The 27,286-nt window shown below is 45.5% G+C and overlaps 1 protein-coding gene across 1 annotated transcript in view; it reads left to right on the top strand.

Moving 5' to 3' along the window:
• The window catches only part of LOC137321148 (neuromedin-K receptor-like), a 97,079-nt gene extending 70,149 nt beyond the window's left edge, over positions 1–26,930 (top strand). Inside the window, 2 exon segments of the mRNA XM_067983394.1 lie at positions 16,784–16,980; positions 26,615–26,930. Coding sequence (XP_067839495.1) covers positions 16,784–16,980; positions 26,615–26,930 — 513 coding nt within the window.
• The last annotated feature ends 356 nt before the right edge of the window (positions 26,931–27,286 follow it).

Here is a 27,286-nt window from a genome sequence, read left to right as displayed (position 1 = left end):
TCTGTTTTTACAACCAAAGTGGATAAACTCACATTTATCCACGTTATACTGCATCTGCCATGTTCTTGCTCACTCACCCAACTTGTCTAAATCTCATTGGAGCCACTTTGCATCCTCCTCACAGCTCACATTCCACCCCAGCTTTGTGTCGTCTGCAAACTTGGAAATGTTACATTTAGTTCCCTCATCCAAATCATTGATATATATTGTGAATAGCTGGGGCCCAAGCACTGATCCCTGCGGTACCCCACTAGTCACTGCCTGCACCCAGAAAAAGACCCGTTTATTCCTAAACTAAATACTAAACTAAATTCCTAAATACTAGATCTAATATATTATCATCCCTGGCTACTTCATTGACATGTTGAGTCAGGAAACAGTCGTATATATTTTCAACAAATTTTTCAGCTACACCTCCCACGACAACAGAGGGTAAACCATCATGCCACTGAATTCCAGGAAAATTAAAGTCACCCATTAAACAAAGGTGATGAATTTTTTGAGTAGATGCAGCCCGTGGGGGCAGTCGCTCCGACTGCCTGCCTCTGTTCCACGGCATTCTCTGCGCCCGAGTGACTCTGGAGAGGGAGCACGCAGGGTCTGCCCATATGCTTGAGGCTTTCCTCGACCGGTGAGCACTGCAGGGACTGGAGTGCGTAGTCGATAAGGACAATGGCAGTTTGGTTCAATTTGGTTTAATTTGTATGATTGGGTGTGTCAAAAAAATATAGTTTGTTAAATTTTGGTGGCACTTTTTGTAGATTTTTGGGGGGTTCTTGACACTGGGGCAACCCATGTTTTTTTTCCACAGGTCTCACACAAAGGGCTCGATTTTCGCACCCGCGATCGGGTGCGATTGTGGCGGGGGGGGGGGGCTGCGAAAATCGGGGATTCCTGGGGCGGGTCTGGAGCCCGGCTCCAACCCGCCCACTTCCGGGTTCCCCAATGATGCGCTGACATGCGCACACAGCCCCCGCATGTGGGACCCCACCGGCAATTAAAGCCGGCGGGGTGCCATTAAAAGTACTTAAACAGGTACTTCAGGTTGTTTACAGACCTGATTGGCCTGATATTTTAGGAGGGCTGGGATTTTGAAATGAACTGGGACTGTTTCCCGTACTGGGGGAAACACTCCCAGTTCAAATGGACGCGTTGCAGCCATCAGCCTGTGGCAGCTGCAAAGGTCCATTTGACAGGTGGGGGGGAGACCCTCACTTATTGCAGGAGGCCACTCTGTCACTTGGGACAAAGTTTGGCCTCCACCACCCTCCTCCTAATAATAAAATTCACCAACTTGCACACTTACCCCGGTGTCCAGACAAATTTACCTACCTTGTGGACCCCCTCAGATGTACATCTTCTGGATGGGGGCCGCCGTAGCTGCAGTCATGACCTCCTCGGAGGACGAACAGCATCACCAGCCTCGCCGGCCAAGCCATCCACCTCTGACACGTGGAGCTCCACAACACAGTGCTGTGACACATCCACCTGCACAGCAGGAGGGAGGGCAACGGCAGAGAGAGATGCGTCGCAGAGGGCACTACCCTCGGCATAGGGTCTACAGACCGAGGCTCAGCTTCCTAGACCTCTCTGAGCAGCAGTGCACATAGAGGCTCAGAGTCACTCGACATGTAGTCGTGGACATCTGCAGCCTCCTTCATGCCGAGCTGCTCCCGGCTGGCCCAGCACCATCTTCTTACCTGTCGCTGTCAAAGTCACCACTGCCCTCAACAACTTCTCCTCCGCATCCTTTCAGGGTGCAACTGGGGACATCGCCGACGTCTCTCAGTCGTCTGCGCAAAAGAGCCCTGCAAATACACCTACACACACTCTTCAGTGACACAATGGGTGGCATCAGTTGTGGGTCTTTATAGTGATCCTCAGGAAAGGGCATTATTGCACAAACCAGACAAGATTCGCAAAGACGTGGCAGTAGTGGTGCCAATATAATATGTAATGTGAGTTGATCAGAGATTAAATATAAGTAAAAACCATGACAAATCCTCAAACACCCTTGTGCATCCCCTTCATGCTCACGACACTTTGCCTTACGCTGCCTTCTGCACATATGTGATGCATGCCCTGTGGCTGCAGCACAGGTAGTGGCAGGTTGAGTGAGGCTGACTGTGAAAGAGATGCATGAGAGGGTGAGTATGAGATAGAGCCATGAGATTGTATGAGGATTGGGTTGAGTGGTAGTGGCGGGATGAGTACTGGCGAGGTGAGTAAGTGCAGGTAAGATGAGGCTGAGCTTTGAATGGGTGTGAGGAGTGATGTGATAGAGCAGTGTTGGCAGTGCAGAAGGAGATGTGGGTTGGGGGCAGTGATGTGGCAGAGGGAGTGTAGGGGAATGAGTAAGTGTACTCACTTCGGCTGACCTACTTAGGTCATTGCAGCGCCTCCTGCACTGTATGCAGGTGCGCGATATGTTGGTGGTGCAGGTGACCTCCTCTGCCATCTCGAGCCAGGCCTTCTTGGTGGCAGAGGCAGGCCGCTTCCTCTCGCCCACCGGGAGGAAGATCTCTGCCCTCCCCCTCCCCCTCCCCCTCACCCCCTCCCCCCCTCCCCCTCCCCCTCCCCCTCACCCCCTCCCCCTCCCCCTCACCCCCTCCCCCTCACCCCCTCCCCCTCACCCCCTCCCCCTCACCCCATCCAGTAAGAGCTGGAGTGAGGCATCATTAAACCTGGGAGCAGCCTTCCCCCTGGGCTGCACCATGCTGTAATTTTTCCTATTTTCTGCAGCATCAGTCAGTGGAAGACTGCCCCTTTAAATTGGGCTCCTCCAGCTGACAGCCTATGCTGCGCATGCGCAGTCCGCCCGCTGCGCAGCTTTCCAGCGTGAAACCCGGAAGCACAGGTAAGTGGCTCCAATCAAGTTGCAATCGTGTGCGGAGCACCCCGATTTCACTGGGCACGTTACCCACGCGCCCAGTTGACCCCCCGCTGTGAACCCGTCACCCTGCTAATATCGAGCCCAAAGATTCTGACTTTTGAGGCTTTAGAAATCTGATTCGATAATTACTGATCATGTTCAGGTGTCTGACCTGGGGTCTGTAACAATTACCAATAATTAGTCCCTGCCCATAAGCTTGGTCCACTTAAATCCAAATAGCCTCAGCTGTACCTAATGAGGCAAAATCAAGTCTCTCTTGACCGGTTAGTTTCTCACTGATAAAAATAGCAACCTCCTCTTTGATCTACTCTGTCCTTTCTGAACCCTTGGAGTCTTTTCGGCCATCTAGCCATGTCTCAGCAATGCACAAAATATCTACTTTTTCCAATACAGTATATGATTACAGTTCTAACGATTTGTTTCTAACACTCCTTGCATTTACATAGAAACAATGAAAAGGTCTCTCAGCTGCCTTAGAGTTATTTATTCTTATATACCCCCTACCTGGTTTAACAGTATGTTTGGAATCTATGCAATGATCAAGGTCGATAAAGCTATCCTTAAACATATCTGCACTATCCCTATGCTAATCTAGTTTAAATGCATGCTAATAGCAGGCTGAACACCCTCTGCGAGCCTGCGTGCTCCCCGGAAGTTTTGATGGAGGCCATCCCTCCTAAACAACTTGCCCTGTCCAGCGGATACGTCCCCGTTGTCAACGTAGTGGAACTTCTTTTTAAAAAGATCCTGAAGCCAGATGTTGAATCCTATGATTCGGCTGTTCTCCTCCAATGATCTGGAAATGACTGGTAATAGCTTGGAGACTACTACCTTTGCATCTTTACTGTAGAGGTCAGAGCGAGGTCCTTGTAGGAATTTTGCAAAACTTCCCTCCTGTCTGAAAAACACCCGTTCACCACCACTCTCTGCTTTCTGTCTCTTAGCCAATTTTGTATCCATGCTGCCATTACCCCTTTAATTCCATGAGCTTCATTTTTGCTAACAAGTCTATTATGTGGTACTTTATCAAACGCCTTTTAAAAGTCCAGATACACATCAATCACGCTACCCTCATTAGCTCTCTCCATTACTTCATCAAAGAACTCAATCAAGTTAGTCAACATGATTTGCCTTTAACAAATCCATGCTGACTATCATTGTTTAAACCATACTTTTCCAAGTGACAATTAATTTTGTCCTGGATTAATATCTCTAAAAGTTTCCCACCACCGATGTTAGGCTGACCGGCCTGTAGTTTCTGGGTTTATCCCTCTTCCCTTTTTTGAACAGGGTGTAACATTTGCAATCCTCCAGTCCTCTGGCACCACTCCCATATCTAAGGAGGATTGGAAGATTTTGGCCAGAGCCTCTGCAATTTCCACCCTTACTTCCCTCAGCTGCCTAGGTGCATCCTGTCCAGACTGGGTGACTTTTCTACTTTGAGCACTGCCAACCTTTTAAGTACCTCCTCTTTATCTATTTTTATCCTATCCAATTTCTCTATTACCTCTTCCTTTACTGTGACATTGGCAGCATGTTCTTCTTTTGTGAAGACAAATGCAAAATACTCAGCACCTCAGGCTCTGCCTCCACAAGAAAATGTCCTTTTTGTGTTCCTAATCAGCCCCACCCTTCCTTTGACTATCCAATATTTATATGTTTGAAATAGTGCCTTGGGATCTTTTACATCCATTTGAGAGGATAAACAGGGCCTTGGTTTAATTTTCTCATCAGATGGCACCTCTAACAGTGCAGCTCTCCCTCAGTACTCCACTGTAGTGTGAGCCTAGATTACATGCTCAAGTCCTTGAAGTGGAATTTGAACCCACAACCATCTGACTCAAAGGCAAGGGTGCGACCAACTGAGCCACAGCTGACACACTGATAAAGAAGCTAGAAGTGGAACCTGTTGTGTAATCATTTTTAAACCTGTCTCTGGGTTTATGCTAATGTTATCCCTCCCAGTTTTGTGCCAGCATTGTTTAATGAATATAATTTGGTCAAATGCAATGGCTAATAATAAACTTAGCTTTAATTCTTAATTATACTGATACTTAGACCAGGAGAGAAGGATTGGAAAATAAGGAATGGAAGAGATGGCATACAGCACATTGTGAAAAATTGAACGTGACTGCGAGAACGTGATTGTGAATTGAACTGAACTGGAAGACTGTGCGATATCTATCACTGCCTGACTACATTTTGACCGCATGAATACCTTCTGGGAGATGAATATTAATGCTTCTTTTTGTTAGATTCTTGATTGTGAAAGGAATGAGTTTTAGTGTTTTTGACAGGGATTGTCTCATCTGTAAGCGTCAGAAAGACAACAGATCAAGCTTTTCAGATTGTTCACCCAGATTCTGACAAACCCATTTTGTTTTCAATAACAACTTGCATTTATATAGAAAAGCATTCAAAGGCACTTCACAGAGGCATAATTTTTAAAAATGGATGCCAAGCCAAAGGAGGAGTGAACCAAAAGCTTGGCTAAAGAGGTGGGTTTTAAAGCAGGTCTTAAAGGAGGAGAGGGGGGTAGAAAAGTGGAGAGGTTTAGGGAAGGAATTCCATAATGTGGGGCCTAGGCAGCTGAAGGCGCGGCTACCAATGTTGAGGCGATGGGAGGGGAGGGGTGGGGAGGGGCGCACAAGGCCTTAGCCAGAGTAACGGAGAGTTCGGGGTGTTGTAGGTCTGGAGGAAGTTAGAGAATAAGAAGGGGCGAGGCCAGGATGGGATTTGAACATGAGAATGAGAATTTTAAATTTGAGCCGTTGGGGGACTGGGAGCCAATGTAGGTCAGGAGGAGCTGAGACGGACATTGAAATCACCAAGGATGAGGAGTTGCTCCATGCAGAGGATATCTCAGTGAGAAACTTGGGGTGGGGCTGGGGTGGTAGACAATGAGTAAAGTAATGAATGGAGGTTGGAAAGGATCAGCTCGAATAAAAGCTGAAACCTAATGTGGGTAGTTAATAAGTTAACCAGGTATGGACCTTGCAAAGATTGCCAATATGAGAATTGCTGCAACGGAGGGTGCTCTTCTGAGGTTAAGGTTGAGGAACATCCTGGGGACAAAAGTAGAGACAGCTTTACTATTCACCCGGTCCACCTCCTTTTGGTGAACCTGGCACTTTATGTTTCATTCAGACACAGATACTATTTTATGACAGTGGTGTTAACGCATTATCACCTTCAGCTGTCATCAGCTTCACTTCCTGTCAAACTAGGAATGATTTGTATGCCTCAACTTACTGGCAGCACTAAATTTAAATGCAATGGATCAGAACACACACAGTGTTCAATGTTTTGAAATGAGATGCCCCTGTCAATTTGATATGAAAGAAAGTCTTATATTTATGTAGCACCTATCAGAACCTCAGGATGTCCCAAACCACTTTACAGCCAATAAAGTACCTTTGAAGTGTCGCCACTGTTGTAATGTAGGAAACACATTGGCCAATTTGCACATCACAAGGTTCCACAAATAGCAATGAGATAAATGACCACATCATCTGTTTTCGTGATGTTGGTTGAGGGATGAACGTTGGCCAGGACACCAGGAGAACTCCGCTGCTCTTCTTGCAGTAATGTCACGGGATCTTTTACATCCACCTAAGAGGGCTGACGGGGCCTCAGTTTAACGTCTAATCCAAAAGATGGCACCTCTGACAGTGCAGCACTCCTTCAGTATTGCACTGAACTGTGAGTATGCATCTTTGGGAAGGCCTGGTAGACCTATATTGTCTGTGTGTCTTTAAAAGGCTGCTGTTGGCACTGTCTCATTCTTTTTCTGAGTGACGATCAGACTTTTCATGCAGCGTGTTTGATGGGTTTGCCATTTTTGTGACGTCCAATCAAGTGGAGATAATCCAAACAAGAGCTCTGAAGATAATCTGTAGAGACAGAAGTTATACTGGCACTGTCAGATCGAGCAACTTGGAAATATTACAGACGAGAAGGACAGACTTGTGTATAAGACTTGTTTTTAGGTTTTCAGAAATCGTGGCCCTAGAATGCTTCGGGTCTCAATCCTGGTAGTTTCTCTGGGATGTGCCTTCCAGTACTGGTGTCATGGGGGTTTGCGGAATCATTGGGATGGCAACTAATTAATGTGGGGCAGGTGGGCACAAGCACCATTTTGAGCGCATTCTGGTGCCCGTAATGCCTTCCTCCCCCCACCCTCCCCCCCACAGCACCCATCCCCAGCCCCCTCCCCCAGCCAAGATTTAGGTATCAACCTTGGCTCAGTGGTAGCACTCTCACCTCTGAGTCAGAAGGTCATAGGTGTAGGGAAATCCTGCTTTTGCAGTGATTCGTGGACCTAGACGACAGCAGTCAAAGAAAGTCACCCTTACACGGTAGTTTTGTTAATCAAAGTGATTATTTAATGATATTATAATTCATAATAGCATGAAGCAAAGCAAGCAATACATACAACCATAAACCAAGGATTTCAGCATCAAGGCAGTTCAGGTGATCAGCTTCTCATGCCTTGAGGTTCTTTGTCTTCTTATTGTTGGAGTTTCTTCTTCTTCTTGAACTTTCTGCTTCCAGGCAAAGCTTCATCAAGCTCCTCCGCCTGCAGCTCATCGGATTGTTGACTGTCCAACTATTGACTGTTGAAGCTGCTACGATGTCCTATCTTCATTTTTTTTTTGCAGTTGGAGTGTGTTCAAAGTTACAAGAAGTCCCATTTTGGTCACTCATCCACTGTTGCATTAATGATGGATAGTTGGCTGGACCACTCAGAAACCATGTGAGCCCAGCTGTATCTTCTTATCCGTGTGAATCTTGCTCAAGAATTTCTTGTTATCTCAGCACTGTTTTTCCAAATCAATTGCTTTGAGAAACAAAATTGATGTGAGAATTTTTATATTGTTTTGAGAACCTTCTGTCATTCTTATGAGTTGTCATTGAAAACCGAAGCTTGTTGAATTATCTGTACGTTGCTGCTGCTTTTGCGGTTTTAAATTTATACTGTCCAAATGTGCAAAGGGGCAAGTTAATCCTTTCCTTCAAATGTAATGTCCAAATGTCTTAAAAGGTTTCATTCAAGGGGTTCTAACCCATTCTCTATAGTCTCTCCTTAAGTAGGTCTATCTCATCTTCTGACTGATCCACTTCATATACCTCGAGCACTGTCCTTGGTTGTTAGGTTGTTTTTTTTTATTGGTTATAACATTGGTTCCGTTTAGGGTGGGATTGCCTGGCATGCACAAAAAGACTATTACTTTGCCATGTTTTCGGATTAAATGTCACATTACACATAAGCAAATTATCATAACAAACACTAGTATACATTGCCTACAGATTAAAACCACACTTATTATTCTAATCCATGGGTATTGTCAATGTTATACACTGCTTCCCACCATGGTCTCCCAGCTTCTGTATCTTTTGTTCTATAAGCGCATTGCTTGTTTCATCTTCACCAGGTGGTGAAGTGAGGCATGTGATCGTGCCAGTATGGACTTAAGACTTAATGACAACGGAGGAAGAGGGTGACCAAAGGGTGTTTTTAAACTATAGAAGTAATTCAAGAAAACCATTTCCTTTACCACATCTCAGTGTGAATCTCCAATAGGCCCCGGTTACCCCGCGTGGCTTTATCTAAAGTTCTCATCTTTTTAACATCTCGTTTTCAAACTATTTGCACCTTTAATTTAAGTTTCATTTGGTTAATATTATACATCATGATCGTGTCAAAAACAATCATAATACATTCTACAGAAAGCTACAGTGTACCATATTATCAAAAAATCATGGAATTAAAAGATCCTCCACCTCTCCTTTTACCATTATCCATCTTGTGGATAATTCTTGTTAAGTACTCTTACTTTCGGTTGTTCCAATTTCATTGTTAGCTCAAAGGAACACAACTCCGAATTTTGGAAATCTAAATTCTACGCCCTTCTTTACTTTAATCAGTCGGTTTCTCTATGGAGCATGTGTCAGTGCCTTGATTAAAAGTTTTCTCACTCTCCTGAGCCACAATAGCCACTTCATGTCGAACAAAAGATTGGGGTTGGGGAGGGGGGCGGTTGTGTGGAGGTTTTTGCTTATCTTCCCCCTTTATGGTCTCGATGTTTCAGGTTATGAGGGGGTTTGACAGGGTAGATGCTGAGAGGTGGTTTTCCATGGCTGGAGAGTTTAGAACTAGGAGGCATATTTGCAGGATAAGGGGTCGGCCATTTAAGACTGAGATGAGGAGAAATTTCTTCACTCAGAGGATTGTGAATCTTTGGAATTCTCTACCCCAGAGAGTTGTGGATGCTGAGTCGTTGAATATATTCAAGGCTGAGATACACAGATTTCTGAACTCTAGGGGAATCAAGGGATATGGGGATCAGGCAGGAAAGTGGAGTTGTGGTCGAAGATCAGCCATGATCTGATTGAATGGTGGAGCAGGCTTGAGGGGCCATGTGGCCTACTCCTGCTCCTTTTTCTTATGTTCTTATGTAGTGGCCAGGCTATCAGTATAGGCAAGGATGCAAACATCTCCATGAGAAAGCTATCAATTAACCATTTCATCTCGTTCATGAGCCCTGGAGGAACTTTACTGTTCAATGCAATATTATTATTAACCCTTAAAACATAGACTAAACATTCCCAACTTGGTCCAAGTTATGCTGTTTGTTTATTTTACTTAACCTTTTGTTGGAACTTTTATTCCTTAAGTACAATTATACTTAAATGTAATTGTGTAATTTCAAAACTATCCTGTCCAGAAAGTAATATTGATGGACTGAAAGGACTTGCCAATGTACAATTTTATTTCTCCAAAATACTTTCTTCCTTGATACACAGCATTGGGCAGGAACCACTTAGACTGGATTCCTTTTATTTTAAATAAATTTGATCTGCCGTTGTCAGCAGATAAGTATCTTAAATTCTTAACACCACCAGATTACTTCCTGCACCAATACTTATGCGGTCGCGAAAATCATGGTCCTCTGTTTAAAAGAAAAGATAGAAAATCCATTGTGGCTCTTCTTGAGAGCCCATGGGGTTAAAAATAACAAACAATTCATTAATTTCCTTCTGTTGCATTTTACCCTGGGTCCAGAGAAGGCTCCATGCACACTTCCGTGGATGGATCTGGCACCTCACTGCAGGAGGAATTGTCAACAAAGGGGGCACAGAAATAATGTCTAATATTGTGGCTTTTGTTGAGAGCCCAAGGGATTAACTTCTTTGCAGAACAATAACGACGTCGGAGACAGATATCATCAGACTCACACAGCATGTGTTAACGTAGCTTTCACGTAAACTATATTGAATTAAATTCAGGTTAATTTTAAACACCTTCTTATCAGGAAAGACAGCATTTCAGTTCATTCATTTATTTTTAGTTAGTCCAACATTTCCAGATTGTTGTCATAGAGACAAGAGATTAAGTTTCATTTCTTCCACTTTTAACTGAAGGGCGAGTCAGCCGTCACAGCTGAACAAAATCTTTGTAACATTACACAAAAGGGAACACAAAGTAAACATTGAAATGCCCACAACAGCAAAAAGAAAGCACTAACACAGGCTTTTAAAGAGACAGTACATTGAAAACAAAAGAACACATTCTGTAGTTTGTAGCTTTCTCCCTTTCTCCTACATTTATTGTTGAACTGATTTATCATTTTTCACTTAAACCAATTTTCCCATGTTTCCTACTTAATTCAATTTTGTATCAATTTAAAATCTCATCTGCCTCAAATCCTCCCTTTGTTTCTCTATTTTCCCCAATTTTTCTAACGTCTCTTGTTGGGCTGCCTAATTTAGGGTCAAATTACTTTCTTTAACTAGGGCTTGACTCTGGAAGAGCTCTACGTGGCCTCTCAGGGTCTGGATACGTTCTTCACTATTCTGCCCCTCTTTCTTTCCAATTATCAAGTGTCTTTCCCAATTGTTCCTTTACTTTTTCCAATTCCCTCTTTAGATTAGATACCTCCTTGCTTTTCCAACCCATCACTTTCTTTTTGTTTGCTGAGGGCTAATCTACTATCAGGTCCTGCTCTCCTCTACCAAAATTGCTCATTATTCCAGGATGATCCTGGAATGCAAAAGATAACCCCCGGCTTCTCTTCTCCACTACACACCCTCATCTTAAACACCTCTCCCTTGCCCCTTCCACCCTCATCTCCAACAACAAGTTCGAGAAGCTCATGGACTTCTTTGACACTAAGATCCGTTCAGCTGCCTCTGCCGCTCCCCTCCCTTCCCCTAGCTCACCAAGTCAAACATCTCCTAAAGTTCCTGTTACCCTAGCCCTGAACTCGCCTCTTTCTCTAGTTTCTCTCCTATCTCCCCTCATACCCTCCCTGAGCTCATCTTGTCCATGAAACCCATCTCCTACTTCCTCGACCCTATGCCCACCAAACTGCTGACCACCCAACTTCCCTTCCTGGCCCCCAGGTGTCCTAATTGACCCTGAGCTGAGCTTCCGACCCCATATTCTCCCCATCACCAAGACCACATACTTCCACCTCCGTAACATTGCCCCGTCTCCGCCCCGCCTCATCTCATCTGCTGCTGAAACACTCATCCATGCCTTTGTTACCTCTAGACTCGACTATTCCAATGCTCTCCTGGCCGGCCTCCCACCTTGCACCCTCTACAAACTTGAGTTCATCTAAAACTCTGCTGCCCGTATCCTAACACACACCAAGTGTCGTTCACCCATCACCCCCATGCTCGCTGACCTACATCGGCTCCCAGTCCGGGAGCGCCTCAATTTTAAAATTCTCATCCTTGTTTTCAAATCCCTCCATGGACTCGCCCCTCCCTATCTCTGCAACCTCCTCCAACCCTACAACTCTTTGAGATCTCTGCGCTCCTCCAATTCTGGCCTGTTGTGAATCCCCGATTTTAATCGCTCCACCATTATTGGCTATGCCTTCAGCTGATGAAGTAACAGAGAGGATTGATGAGGGCAATGCGGTAGATGTCATGTATATGGACTTTCAAAAGGCATTTGATAAAGTGCCACATAATAGCTTGTCAGCAAAATTGAAGCCCATGGAATAAAAGGGGCAGTGGCAGCATGGATACGAAATTGGCTAAGTGACAGGAAACAGAGAGTAATAGTGAACGGTTGTTTTTCGGACTGGGGGAAGGTTTACAGTGGTGTTCCCCAGGGGTCGGCACTAGGACCACTGCTTTTTTTGATATGTAGAGGGCATAATTTCAAAATTTGCAGATGACACAAAACTTGGAAGTGTAGTAAACAGTAAGGAGGATAGTAATAGTCTTCAAGAGGATATAGACAGGCTGGTGGAATAGGCGGACACACGGCAGATGAAATTTAACGCAAAGAAGTGTGAAGTGATACATTTTGGCAGGAAGAATGAGGAGATGCAATATAAACTAATTCTACAATTCTAAAGGGGGTGCAGGAACAGAGAGACCTGGGTGTGCACAAATCTTTGAAGGTGGCAGGGCAGGTTGAGAAAGTGGTTAAAAAAGCATACGGGATGCTGGGCTTTATAAATAGAGGCATAGAGTACATCTCCTTAGAGCAGAGAAGGTGGAGAGGAGATTTGATAGAACTGTTCAAAATCATGAAGGGTTTAGATAAAGTAAATAAGGAGAAACTGTTCCCATTGGCGGAAGGGTCGAGAACCAGAGGACACGGATTTAAGGTGATTGGCAAAAGAACCAAAGGCGACATGAGGAAAAACTTTTTAATGCAGCGAGTAGCTACGATCTGGAATGCGCACCCTGAAAGGGTGGTGGAAGCAGATTCAATCATGGCTTTCAAAAAGGAATTGGGTAAATACTTGAAGGGAAAAAATTGCAGGGCTACAGGGAAAGAGCAGGGGAATGGGACTAACTGGATTGCTCTTACGAAAAAGCCAGCATCGGCTCAATGGGCCGAATGGCCTCCTTCTGTGCTGTAACCATTCTATGATTCTATGCCTAGGCCCCAAGCTCTGGAATTCCCTCCCTAAACCTCTCCGTCTCTCTACCTCTCTCTCCTCCTTTAAGATGCTCCTTAAAACCTAATGCTTTGATCAAGCTTTTGGTCACCTGTCCTAACATCTCACTCGGTGCTAAGAGCGAGCACACTGGGACATTTTACTATGTTAAAGAAACTATATAAATGCAAGTTGTTGTTGTTTTTTGGGACTACTCCCTTCAGATCTGCCCACTTACCATCATTTGCCTTGTAAGGGGTGGATGGAGGTTCCACACTTTAAGGCAAAGAGGAAACCTCTATAAACAAAGGATACTGTGGGGGGAGGGGGGAAACGTCCACAGAATGTCATGGTTGTGCTCACAAACTGCATCAATTACGTATGAAAGAAGACATCATTCTAATGTAGGAAACTATCATACAAAGGTACCGCCCCCGTATATTAATTTCCCAAACAATATCCATGTTATTGATATTGATGTCCCAAGCACTGGGGGTAATGTTGTCCCAAGCACTCAGGGTGATATTTGTGCCCCAAACACTGGGAGTGATATTGGTGCCCTAAATACTGTGGGTGATATTGGTGTCCCAAGCACTGGGGGTCATAGTGGTGCCCCAAGCACTGGGGGTGATATTGATGTCCCAAGCACTGGGGGTGATACTGATGTCCCAAGCACTGGGGGTGATATTGATGTCCCAAGCACTGGGGGTGATATTGATGTCCCAAGCACTGGGGGTGATATTGGTGCCCCAAGTACTGGGGGTGATATTGGTGCCCCAAGTACTGGGGGTGATATTGATGTCCCAAACACTGGGGGTGATATTGATGTCCCAAACACTGGGGGTGATATTGGTGTCCCAAGCACTGGGGGTGATATTGATGTCCCAAACACTGGGGGTGATATTGGTGTCCCAAGCACTGGGGGTGATATTGATGTCCCAAGCACTGGGGGTGATATTGATGTCCCAAACACTGGGGGTGATATTGATGTCCCAAACACTGGGGGTGATATTGGTGTCCCAAGCACTGGGGGTGATATTGATGTCCCAAACACTGGGGGTGATATTGGTGTCCCAAGCACTGGGGGTGATATTGATGTCCCAAGCACTGGGGGTGATATTGATGTCCCAAGCACTGGGGGTCATAGTGGTGCCCCAAGTACTGGGGGTGATATTGGTGCCCCAAGTACTGGGGGTGATATTGATGTCCCAAACACTGGGGGTGATATTGGTGTCCCAAGCACTGGGGGTGATATTGATGTCCCAAGCACTGGGGGTGATATTGATGTCCCAAGCACTGGGGGTGATATTGATGTCCCAAGCACTGGGATGATATTGATGTCCCAAGCACTGGGGGTGATATTGATGTCCCAAGCACTGGGGGTGATATTGATGTCCCAAGCACTGGGGGTGATATTGATGTCCCAAGCACTGGGGGTGATATTGATGTCCCAAGCACTGGGGGTCATAGTGGTGCCCCAAGTACTGGGGGTGATATTGGTGCCCCAAGTACTGGGGGTGATATTGATGTCCCAAGCACTGGGGGTGATATTGATGTCCCAAGCACTGGGGGTCATAGTGGTGCCCCAAGTACTGGGGGTGATATTGATGTCCCAAACACTGGTGGTGATATTGGTGTCCCAAGTACTGGGGGTGATATTGATGTCCCAAACACTGGGGGTGATATTGGTGTCCCAAGCACTGGGGGTGATATTGATGTCCCAAACACTGGGGGTGATATTGATGTCCCAAGCACTGGGGGTCATAGTGGTGCCCCAAGTACTGGGGGTGATATTGGTGCCCCAAGTACTGGGGGTGATATTGATGTCCCAAACACTGGGGGTGATATTGGTGTCCCAAGCACTGGGGGTGATATTGATGTCCCAAACACTGGGGGTGATATTGGTGTCCCAAGCACTGGGGGTGATATTGATGTCCCAAGCACTGGGGGTGATATTGATGTCCCAAGCACTGGGGGTGATATTGATGTCCCAAGCACTGGGGTGATATTGATGTCCCAAGCACTGGGGGTGATATTGATGTCCCAAGCACTGGGGGTGATATTGATGTCCCAAGCACTGGGGGTGATATTGATGTCCCAAGCACTGGGGGTGATATTGATGTCCCAAGCACTGGGGGTGATAGTGGTGCCCCAAGTACTGGGGGTGATATTGATGTCCCAAGCACTGGGGGTCATAGTGGTGCCCCAAGTACTGGGGGTGATAGTGGTGCCCCAAGTACTGGGGGTGATATTGATGTCCCAAGTACTGGGGGTGATATTGATGTCCCAAGTACTGGGGGTGATATTGGTGCTCCAAGTACTGGGGGTGATATTGATGTCCCAAGTACTGGGGGTGATATTGGTGCTCCAAGTACTGGGGGTGATATTGATGTCCCAAGTACTGGGGGTGATAGTGGTGCCCCAAGTACTGGGGGTGATATTGGTGCTCCAAGTACTGGGGGTGATATTGGTGCCCCAAACACTGGGGATGATATTGTTGTCCCAAGCACTGGGGGTAATGTTGTCCCAAGCACTCGGGGTAATATTTGTGCCCCAAACACTGGGGGTGATATTGGTGCCCTAAATACGGTGGGTGATATTGGTATCCCAAGCACGGTGGGTGATATTGGTGCCCTAAACACTGTGGGTGATATTGGTATCCCAAGCACTGTGGGTGATATTGGTATCCCAAGCACGGTGGGTGATATTGGTGCCCTAAACACTGTGGGTGATATTGGTATCCCAAGCACGGTGGGTGATATTGGTATCCCAAGCACTGTGGGTGATATTGGTATCCCAAGCACGGTGGGTGATATTGGTGCCCTAAACACTGTGGGTGATATTGGTATCCCAAGCACGGTGGGTGATATTGGTATCCCAAGCACTGTGGGTGATATTGGTATCCCAAGCACGGTGGGTGATATTGGTGCCCTAAACACTGTGGGTGATATTGGTATCCCAAGCACGGTGGGTGATATTGGTGCCCTAAACACTGTGGGTGATATTGGTATCCCAAGCACTGTGGGTGATATTGGTATCCCAAGCACTGTGGGTGATATTGGTATCCCAAGTACTGGGGGTGATATTGGTGCCCCAAGCACTGTGGGTGATAATGGAGCCCCAAATGCAGTGGTTGATGTTGGTATCCCAAGAACTGTGGGTAGTAATGGTATCCCTAGAACTGTGGGTGATATTGGTATTCCAAGCAAGTAAATGACTTAAAATAGGGTTATATTGTTTAGTTCATTGTTGCTTTACTCTATCTTCATGAAAAAAAACAAGGGAGAAAATCACCAATCTACAGCTCCTTGCGGGGAGTTGTGCTCAGTGGGAGTTTGGGTCAGAGATCAGGTTACAAAGTCTGGATCCAATTCTCTAACCCTTCATCTGTGGCTCCCTATGGGGAGTTGAGGATTGGTGTAATTAGCCCAAAGTTGTTTCACAATCTGTTCCTTTGTTTTGGAAGGGAGAAGAATCTGTGTAGTTGTATGTCATTGTCATCACTAAAAATATCAATGATGTAAACTGCATTGGTCTCAGCCTTGGCTCAGCTGAGTCAGAAGGTTGTGGGTTCAAGCCCCATTCCAGGGACTTCAGTGCAGCACTGAGGGAGTGCTGCACTGTCGGAGGCCCCGTCTGCCCTCTCTGTGGATCCCACAGCACTACTCAGTGTCCTGGCCGACATTTATCCCTCAACCGCCATCAAAAAAAGATGATCTGGTCACTTGCTGTTTGTGGGACCTTGCTGTGTGCAAATTGGCTGCTGCGTTTCCCTTCATTACAACAGTGACTACACTTCAAACCTACTTCATTGACTGTAAAGCGCTTTGGGGCGTCCTGAGGTTGCGAAAGGCGCCATATAAATGCAAGTTCTTTCTTTCCTTTTAGACGTGAGCTACATCACTCTGCCATGTGTTTATATATAATGATAATGCTGCTTCTTTAATTATAATACACTTCCTTATCTCCACTTCTCCTGTAGGTTGTTAAAATGATGATTGTGGTGGTGGTCACCTTCACCATTTGCTGGCTGCCCTACCACATCTTCTTTCTGGTGATCAAACAGTACCCACAAGTCAGCGGCTGGAAGCCCATACAACAGGTTTACTTAGCTGTGTTCTTACTGGCAATGAGTTCCAACATGCACAACCCCATCATATACTGTTGCCTAAACAGCCGGTAAGTCAGGCACTCTGGGGGGATAGGGAGGGGAATCTTTCTACTCAGCATTTAAATCCTCAGATTATAAACAGAGATTTTAAAAATTGTCATTCCTAGTTTAGAAACGGTTTGAAATTGGTTCCCTACCCTTGCCATAAATGCTTGGTGGCCATTTTGGAAATCCCCCAAAACAGATTACAGACATAAATAGATCATTTTCTTGTGGTCACAGAGTTAGTTTTATCTTTAATTTTCTTCACTAGGTCAAGAGTTGATTCTCAGTTGGAAAGGCTCGTCACTGACCCGACACTGACCCATTCAGGCCAGGAAGGTTCCAGCTTCAATCGCTGGTTTTGCCGAGCTAGTTCGGCCATGACAGCGGTAGGGATGCACGACTTCCAGCAACGTTCCTGGGAGAAGTAAGAGAAAACCTGGCCAGAATTCTCACTCCTGAACACTTCCAGTAATCCCAACTGGGAGCATGAGTGCATGTTGTGAGTACTGGTTAAGAACTAAGCTCAACATTCTGGCAGTGCCTCCTTGGTTAAACACCTGATGGCACTCATTGCCCAGGCTGCCTACGAAGAATGGCTGTGTGGTTAAAGCCACCTGTGGAATTATCCCCCATATACCACTCCCCCCCCTCCCCCCACACCCAGTATGAACCTGCTTCAGGACAGGGACAACAGTCAGAGGGAAAACTGGGCAAAGGGTAAAATGGGTTCTCCGGGAGGAGAGGGGGGATTTTCGGGTGTCGGACTCCATCTGATGGAATCAGTCCAAGGCTCATCCAATTTTCATGGTTGGGCCTGATTTCCATAATGTCGGCGAGCTGCGAGCTCTTGGGCAGCAACCTCAGGCAGCCTGCTAGCCGGGGAGGGGGGATAAATTCCTCTGAGGGGCTGAGCTGAGGATGATCGACCATCCCCCCACCCCCCCCCCCCGATGGTCGAACGTCCCCGCCCCCCGATGACCGACTTTCGCCCCATCCCCCGATGACTGACCTTCCCCCTCACCCCCCCTCCCCCACTGATGGCCGACCGTCTGCCGCCCCCCCGATGACTGACCTTCTCCCCATCCCCCTGATGAACAACCATCCCCCCCACCCCCGGATGGCTGATCTTCCCCCCCAACCCCTCCCCCGATGGCCGACCGTCCCCCCTCATGATTGCCGGGGACCGACCACAAGGTTCCCCAACTGCAGCCTTGTACCGCTGGTTTTAAGAACATAAGAAAGAGGAGTTGGAGTAGGCCATACAGCCCCTCGAGCCTGCTCCGCCATTCAATAAGATCATAGCTGATCTTCAACCTCAACTCCACTTTCCGGCCCGATCCCCATATCCCTTGATTCCCCTAGAGTCCAAAAATCTATCGATCTCAGACTTGAACATACTCAACGACTCAGCATCCACAGCCCTCACTTAATCAGTCTATATCCCTTTGCAGACTCTGTGTCCTCCTCACAGCTTACTTTCCCACCTAGCTTTGTATCGTCAGCAAACATGGATACATTACACTCGGTCCCATCGTCTAAGTCATTAACATAGATTGTAAATAGCTGAGGCCCGAGCACTGATCCTTGCGGCACCCCACTAGTTACAGCCTGCCAACCTGAAAATGACCCGTTTATCCCTGCTCTCTCTTTTCTGTCCATTAACCAATCCTCTATCCATGCTAATATATTACCCCAACCCCATAAGCCCTAACCTTGCATAACAACCTTTTATGTGGCACCTTATCGAATGCCTTTTGAAAATCTAAATATACTACATCCACTGGTTCCCCTTTATCTACCCTACTAATTACATCCTCAAAAACTCTAATAAATTTGTCAATCACAATTTCCCTTTCATAAAACCATGTTGACTCTGCCTAATCATATTATGATTTTCTAAATGCCCTGTTACCATTTCCCTAATAATGGATTCCAGCATTTTCCTGACGACTGACGTCAGGATAACTAGCCTGAAGTTCCCTATTTTCTCTCTCCCTCCTTTTTTGAATAGCGGGGTTACATTTGCTACCTTCTGGGACCGTTCTAAAATCTAGGGAACTTTGGAAGATCATAACCAATGCATCCACTATCTCTGCAGCCACCTCTTTTAGAACCCTAGGATGTAGGCCATCAGGTCCAGGGGAATTGTCGGCTTTTAGTCCCATCAGTTTCTCCAGTACTTTTTCTCTACTGATATTAATAACTTTAAGTTCCTCACTCTCATTAGCCCCTTGGTTCCCCACTATTTCTGCTATGCTTTTTGTGTCTTCTACTGTGAAGACAGATACACAATATTTGTTTGATGTCTCTGACATTTCCCTATTCCCCATTATAATTTCTCCAGTCTCAGCCTCTATGGGGCTCATGTTTACTTTCGCTACTCTCTTCCTTTTTACATACTTGTATAAGCTCTTACAGTCCGTTTTTATATTTCTTGCTAGTTTACTCTCATATTTTATTTTCTCCCTTTTTATCAATTTTTTGTCATCCTTTGCTGGTTTCTAAAACTCTCCCAATCCTCAGGCTTACTACTGTTCCTCGCAACATTATAAGCCTCTTTTAATCTAATACTATCCTTAACTTCTTCAGTTAGCCACAGCTGAATCACTTTTCCCCTACTTTTTATTTCTCAATGGAATGTATATTCGTTGAGAATATTGCAATATTTGTTTAAATGTTTGCCATTGCTTATCTACTGTCATACCTTTTAATCTAATTTCCCAATCTACCTTAGCCAACTCGCCCCTCATACCTATATAATTGGCTTTATTTAAGTTTAAGACTCTAGTTTCGGACTTAAGTACATCACTCTTAAACTCAATGTGAAATTCTATCATATTATGATCACTTTTCCCCAGAGGATCCTTTACTGTGAGATTACGAATTAACCCTGTCTCATTACACAATACAAGATCTAAAATAGCCTGTTCCCTGGTTGGTCCCATGATGAATTGATCTAGGAAAGTGTCTCGAATGTATTCCATGAACTTGTCCTCCAGACTGACTTGCCAATTTGATTTGTCCAGTCTATATGAAGATTAAAGTCCCCAATGATTATTGCATTACATTTGTTACCAGCTCCTATTATTTCTTGATTAATACTCTGTCCAACGGTATAGCTACAGCTGTCAATTTGGCCGGCTGCCGGGCAGAAAATGAATCAGAAAAATGATAATGAGGTCCTGCCGTGAAGTTCGGCAGGACTTCCACGTCCCCGGCTTTCCCCGCATCCTTCCCGCCTCCTCATAAATATCGGGGCTAATGTTTCAGAAATGATTTTGGCTCAGAAGATCAAGATGTCGAATCAATTTGGGTGGAGGTAAGAAATAGCAAGGGAAAGAAATCACTGGTGGGAGTAATATATAGGTCCCCTAACAGTAGCTACACTGTAGGACAAAATATTAATCAGGAAATAAGGGGGGCTTGTAAAAAAGGTAATGCAATAATCATGGGCAATTTTAACTTTCACATAGATTGGACAAATCAAATTGGCAAAAATAGCCCTGAGGAGGAGTTCATAAAGTGTATTTGGGACTGTTTCTTAGACCAATACGTCGGGGAACCAACCAGGGAACAGGCCGTTTTGGATCTGGTAATGGGTAATGAAACAGGATTAATTAATGACCTCAAAGTAAAGGATCCCTTGGGAAGCAGTGATCATAACATGATAGAATTTCACATCCAGTTTGAGAGCAAGGATCTTGGGTCTGAAACTACTGTATTAAACTTAAACAAGGGCAATTATAAAGGGATGAGGGTGGAATTGGCTAAAGTGGACTGGGTAAACAGATTAGACGGTATGATGGTGGATAAGCAGTGGCAAACATTTAAAAAGATATTTTATGACTCGCAACAAAAATATATCCCTGTGAGGAGGAAAGACTCCACAAAAAGGGTGAACCAACCATGGCTAACTAAGGAAGTAAAGGATGGTATCAGGTTAAAAGAAAAAGCATACAATGTGGCAAAGATTACCGGTAAGCCCGAAGATTGGGAAAACTTTAAAAACCAGCAAAGGATGACTAAAAGAATAATAAAGAGGGAGAAAATAAATTCTGAGAGTAAACTAGCAAGAAATATAAAAACTGACAGTAAAAGCTTCTACAAGTATATAAAAAGGAAGAGGGTAGCTAAAGTAAACATTGGTCCCTTAGAGGATGAGACTGGGGAAATAATAATGGAAAACAAGGAAATCGCAGAGGAATTGAACAAATATTTTGTATCTGTCTTCACAGTAGAAGACTGTAATAATATACCAATAATAGTAGAAAATCAAGGGGCAAAGGGGAGGGAGGAACTCAAAACAATCACGATCACTAGAGAAAAAGTACTAGGTAAACTAATGGGTCTAAAGGCTGACAAATCCCCTGGACCTGATGGCTTGCATCCGAGGGTCTTAAAGGAAGTGGCTACAGAGATAGTGGATGCATTGGTTGTAATCTTCCAGAATTCACTAGATTCTGGAAAGGTCCCAGCGGATTGGAATAACTGCAAACGTAACACCCCTATTCAAGAAGGGACAGAAAGCAGGTAACTATAGACCAGTAAGCCTAACATTTATCATTGGGAAAATACTAGAATCCATTATTAAGGAAATAGTAGCAGGACATTTGGAGACTCATAATACAATCAAAGAGAGTCAACATGGTTTTATGAAAGGGAAATTATGTCTGACAAATTTATTAGAGTTCTTTGAGGAAGTAACGGGCAGGGTGGATAAAGGGGAACCAATGGATGCAGTATATTTGGATTTCCAAAAGGCATTCGATAAGGTGCCACATAAAAAATTACTGTACAAGATAAGAGCTCATGGTGTTGGAGGTAATATACTGGCATGGATAGAGGATTGGCTAACTAACAGAAAACAAAGAGTCGGGATAAAATGGTCATTTTCAAAATGGCAATCTGTAACTAGTGGGGTGCCGCATCGATCAGTGCTGGGGCCTCAACTATTTACAATATATATCAACGACTTGGATGAAGGAACAGAGTGTCTTGTGGCCAAATTTGCTGATGATACAAAGATAGGTGGAAAAGCAAGTTGCGATGAGGACACAAAGTGTCTGTAAAGGGATATTGACAGGTTTAGCGAATGGGCAAAAATTTGGCAGATGGAATATAATGTGGGAAAATGTGAAGTCATCCACTTTAGGAGGAAAAATAAAAAAGCAAAATATTATTTGAATGGAGAAATACTACAAAATGCTGCGGTACAGAGGGATCTGGGTGTCCTCGTACATGAAACACAAAAAGTCAACATACAGGTGCAGCAGGTAATCCGGAAGGCAAACAGAATATTGGCCTTTATTTCTAGGGGGTTGGAGTATAAAAGCAGGGAAGTCATGCTACAACTGTACAGGGTGCTGGTGAGACCACACCTGGAGTGCTGTGTACAGTTCTGGTGTCCTTATTTAAGGAAGGACATACTTGCATTGGAGGCAGTTCAGAGAAGGTTCACTAGGTTGATTCCGGGTATGGAAGGGTTGTCTTATGAGGAAAGATTGAACAGGTTGGGTCTATACTCATTGGAGTTTAGAAGAATGAGAGGAGATCTTATTGAAACATATAAGATTCTGAGGGGACTCGATAGGGTAGATGCTGAGAGGATGTTACCCCTCATAGGGGAATCTAAAACTAGGGGGCATAGTCTCAGAATAAGGGGTCGCCCGTTTAAGACGGAAATGAGGAGGAATTTCTTCTCCCAGAGGGTCGTGAATCTTTGGAATTCTTTACCCCAAAAAGCTGTGGAGGCTGAGTCATTGAATACATTCAAGGCTGAGTTAGACACAGTTGTGATCAGCAAGGGAGTCAAAGGATACGGGGAAAGGGCGGGAACGTGGAGTTGAGGTAAAAATCAGATCAGCCATGATCTCATTGAATGGCGGAGCAGGCTCGAGGGGCAAAATGGCCTACTCCTGCTCCTATCTCTTATGGTCTCTTATGGTTTTATAGGTCGATGACCTTTCATCAGAACTGAAAGATGTTAGAGATGAACAGCTTTTAAGCAAGTACAGAGCCAGGGAATAGGAGAGCAGAGAAAGAACAAAAGGGAAAAGATTGTGATAGGATGGAGGGCAGGAGTGATAAAATGACAAAAGGGATGATGGCACAAAGCCAAAGGAGGTAATAATGGGACAAGTAAAGAAATGAAAGATGGGTCCAGAGGAGGTGTAAATGGTTACAGGATGTCCATGAGAAAATTGGAGCGGTGGTTCAGGTCTGAAGTAGTTAAACTCAATGTTAAAGCCAAAAGGCTGTGAAGTGCCCAGTAGAAAGATGAGGTGCTGTTCCTTGAATTTCCTATTTCAGATTTTGCTTTTGAGAATGTTCTTTAACTCTTTTCTGGTGGCTACAATTACCCCATTCTGTTGGCAAGCTCTGTTCTGCGTACATCAAACAATATTGAAGACTTTTAAATGTATCACGAAAGGGATCGCTTCATACTCTATTTCCACTCTTTCGTCTCAGATATGATGGGTTAGAGAGTTGTTTTCACCGTACCACCTCTTCCCCAGGTGCCTAGAAGGTAAATTTTCCTTTTTAGTTTCCCTGGCATTCAGCTTCACGCACTCAAAATACAGATCAGGAGTTCAGGCATGTGTCCAAATTCCCAATATATGTTTGGGATCAGGAAGCTCTGTGCCAGGTGTAATAAAGATGAAAATGTGTAACTTACTCTCTCTGTCTTGTGATGCATTAAAAATGTTGCATCCCAAATCTGTGCCCATCTTTCCCACAACTTGCAGTTTGAATCTCTCCAATCAGATTTCCTTCTCTACCACAGCACCGAAACAGCCCAAACCAAAGTAACAAAGGATATCTCTGACTGTGATTTTGATGCCTTAACCCTTATTCATTCTCCTTGACCTTTGACGTGGCCAACCACACCATCCTCCTCCAACTTTTCGCCTGCATTGTCCATCTCAGTGGGACTGCCCTCACTTGGTTCCACTCTTATCTATCCAGCCATAGCCAGAGCATCTCCAAGAATGGTTTGTCTTCCCACCCCCACATGTTACCTCAGGTGTCCCCCAAAGATCTATCCTTGGAACCCTCCTCTACCTCATCCAAATGCTGCCCTTAGTGGCCACATCATCTGTAGATATGGGGTCAGCTTCCACAAGTACACTGATGACACCCAGCTCTACCTCTCCAGCACCCCTCCATTGTTTTTTTGATGTCAGTCTTGGATGAGCTACAGTTTCTTCTAGTTAAACATTAAGAAAACAAAATCAAGTTCTTCAGCCTCCACCACGAGCTCCGTACCCTTGCCATTGATTCCAACCTCCCTCCTCAGCCATTGTCTCAGGCTAAACCAGTCTATTCGCAACCTCGGTGTCCTATTTGACCCCGAGATAAGCTTCTGACCCCATATCCTTTCTGTCACAAAGAACACCTAATTCCACTTCCGTAACATCTCCAACCTCTGCCCCTACCTCCACCCATTTGCTACTGAAACCCTCATCCACGCCTTTGTTATCTCCAGACTCGACCATCCCAAGGCTCTCCTGACCGGCCTCCCATCCTCTACCATTCATACATTACAGCTTATCCAAAACTCTGCTGCCCGTATTCTATCCTGCACCAAGTGCTGCTCACCCATCACCCCTGACATTGCTGAATTGCATTGGTTCCTGGGCCCCAGCACCTCAAATTTAAAATTCTGACCTTTGTGTTTAGACCTCTTCACAGCCATGTGCTTCCCTATCTCTATAACCTCCTCCAGCCCTACAACCCCCTCCCACTCAAGCTCTTCCATTCCTCTGACTCTGGCCTCTTGTACACTTCCAATTCACCTCACCATTGGCGACCATGCCTTCAGCTGCCTAAGCCCTCGGTTTTGGAATTCATTACCTAAACCGCTCCACCCTCCCACCTCACTCACCACATTTAAGGCTCTCCTTAAAATCCACCTCTTTGACCAAGCTTTTGGTCATCTGCCCTAATAGGTCCTTCTTTGGCTCGGCGTAATTTTTTTTAAGATTACGCCTCTGTGACACGCCTTGGGACATTTTTCTATGTTAAAGGTGCTATATAAATGCAAGGCACTGTTGAATTTAGAAAAACAAAACCTCTATCTCACAACCCTCTGCCACACGATCCTGCCTTACTCAACAGAAACAAATGGGACAGGTGGTAGAGAAAGATATAAATGTGATGAGTTCATCTGCCCAGATAGACGAAGAGCTGCCCTTCATGGTAAATCCATGATGGATGTATGGATATATTTTTAATTAGCTGGCTTGAATAATGTTATGAAGGTACAATAGTGTTTCTGGGCTCAGATCTAATTGTAAACTAATTGACCTTCTTTCATGTTCCATGACGTCAAGCAAACCAACAACAACAACTTGCCTTTATATAGAGCATTTAACATAGTAAAATGCCCCAAGGCACTTCACAGGAGTGTTATCAGACCAAATTTGACACAAGCCACATAAGGAGATATTAGGACAGGGGACCATAAGCTTGGTCAAAGAGGTAGGTTTAAAGGAGGAGGGAGAGGCAGCAAGGTGGAGAGGTTTAGGGAGGGAATTCCAGAGCTTAAGGCCTCGGCAGCTGAAGGCACGGCCGCCAATGGTGGAGCGATGAAAATCAAGGATGCGCAAGAGGCCAGAATTGGAGGAGCACAGAGATCTCGGAGAGTTGTAGGGCTGGCGGAGGTTACAGAGATAGGGAGGGGGTGAGGCCATACAGGGAATTGAAAACAAGGATGAGAATTTTAAAATTGAGCTGTTGCCAAACCAGGAGCCAATGTAGGTCAGCAAGCACAGGGATGATGGGTGAATGGATACGGGCAGCAGAGTTTTAGATGAGCTCAATGGTATAGAAGTTTTGGAACAGCCCAGCCAAGGGGTTTATTTGGCAAGAACATGATCCGGTTTAGTTCGTGTGGAGCAGCCATTGATGAGTGCAAAATAGCAGTTAGTTGAAATTAAATTCCACTGCCCGCAATTTCCACGACTGTGTATGTTGGTTGTTCAGATCTCCAGCTGAAGTTATGGGACCTAAATACTCCGGGTCCCAGCCATGGCAGTCAAAGTTTTCCAGATAGCATTATGGGGACACAGCCTCCGCCCACCCTTACAAGGCCATCCATTAAATGGTTGGGGGGGGCGTCAGGGTAAGAACTCCATCAATCAGGAGGTCTTCTGGCCCGGCTTCAGTAACGGCCTGGTATGAGTTGCCGCAGGTTCACCTGACCAACGGGGGTGGGGGTGGGGCCCACCTGAGGATCAGGGCCTGGACTTCCTCCCACCCTGTCTCCCCGGAAGATGAGGGACCAAAGGTTTGTTTATATATAAAATTACAAATGGCCTCCTAACACATGGAGCTGCTGAGGGCAACTTCTTCCCCTTTCTGGGAGAGGGGGAAACCCAGCACTCCTCCTGACCCACCAAGCTTTGGCTGGCATTTCTTGCCTCTTTGGGGGGGGTTTAATCTTGGGCCCTCCCCCAAACAAAGACCTGCTACTCAAGGTCCCGCCCTCTGACCCCGTGAACCTCGGCAGGGTCAGCAGTGGAGACAGTGGGAAGGTGCTTCCTGGCAGTTACACCGGGGTGACTGAGTTTCAGTCCCTATCTTTTATGGGGTGCACGTCACCCAAGATGGGGTGCACAGATGGGCTCAGCATTTTCTTTGTTTATGTGCTTGCAGATTTCGAGCGGGATTCAAGGGGGCTTTCCGATGGTGCCCCTTCATTGAATTTTCCAGCTACGATAAACTGGAACTACAAATGGCCAGGTTTCAGCCCACCCGACAGAACAGTGCTTATACCATCACCCGCATGGAGTCCAACATGACGGTGGAGATGGACATATCCGAAAATGACAGTACGGAGGCTTGCAGCAAAAAGGGCGCAGCTTTACGAAATATGAATTTCAATGGACACTCTCGACGTAGTTCCAAAAACACTTCCAGAAGTTCGAGCTTCTTCAGTCAGACAAACACGTCATTGGACGAATACTCATAGAGCAGTAGATTGTGTTATCTCATTAGTCAACTGGGCATGCTCAATTGGTGCAGTGCAACATGCAAGCTAGTTCCTTTGTGTCAGTTTGGCTCAGTTGGTAGCACTCTCCCCTCTTGATATAGACGGCCATGAGTTCAAGTTCCACTCCTGCACTGGAGTCTGTAATCTAGGCTGGTGCTGCATTGTCAGAGATGCCATCCTTTGGATGAGAGGATGGGGCCAATTTTCATGGCCTCCACTGCGTGGAAACAAAGCTGAACATTTTTTTTTATTAACTCATGGGATGTGGGCGTCGCTGGCGAGGCCAGCATTTATTGCCCATCCCTAATTGCCCTTGAGAAGGTGGTGGTGAGCCG

This window comes from Heptranchias perlo, chromosome 4 (assembly GCF_035084215.1).
Source record: "Heptranchias perlo isolate sHepPer1 chromosome 4, sHepPer1.hap1, whole genome shotgun sequence".
Classification (NCBI taxonomy): domain Eukaryota; kingdom Metazoa; phylum Chordata; class Chondrichthyes; order Hexanchiformes; family Hexanchidae; genus Heptranchias; species Heptranchias perlo.
Note: the sequence above shows the minus strand (reverse complement) of the source record. Positions and strands in the feature narration are given on the sequence as shown.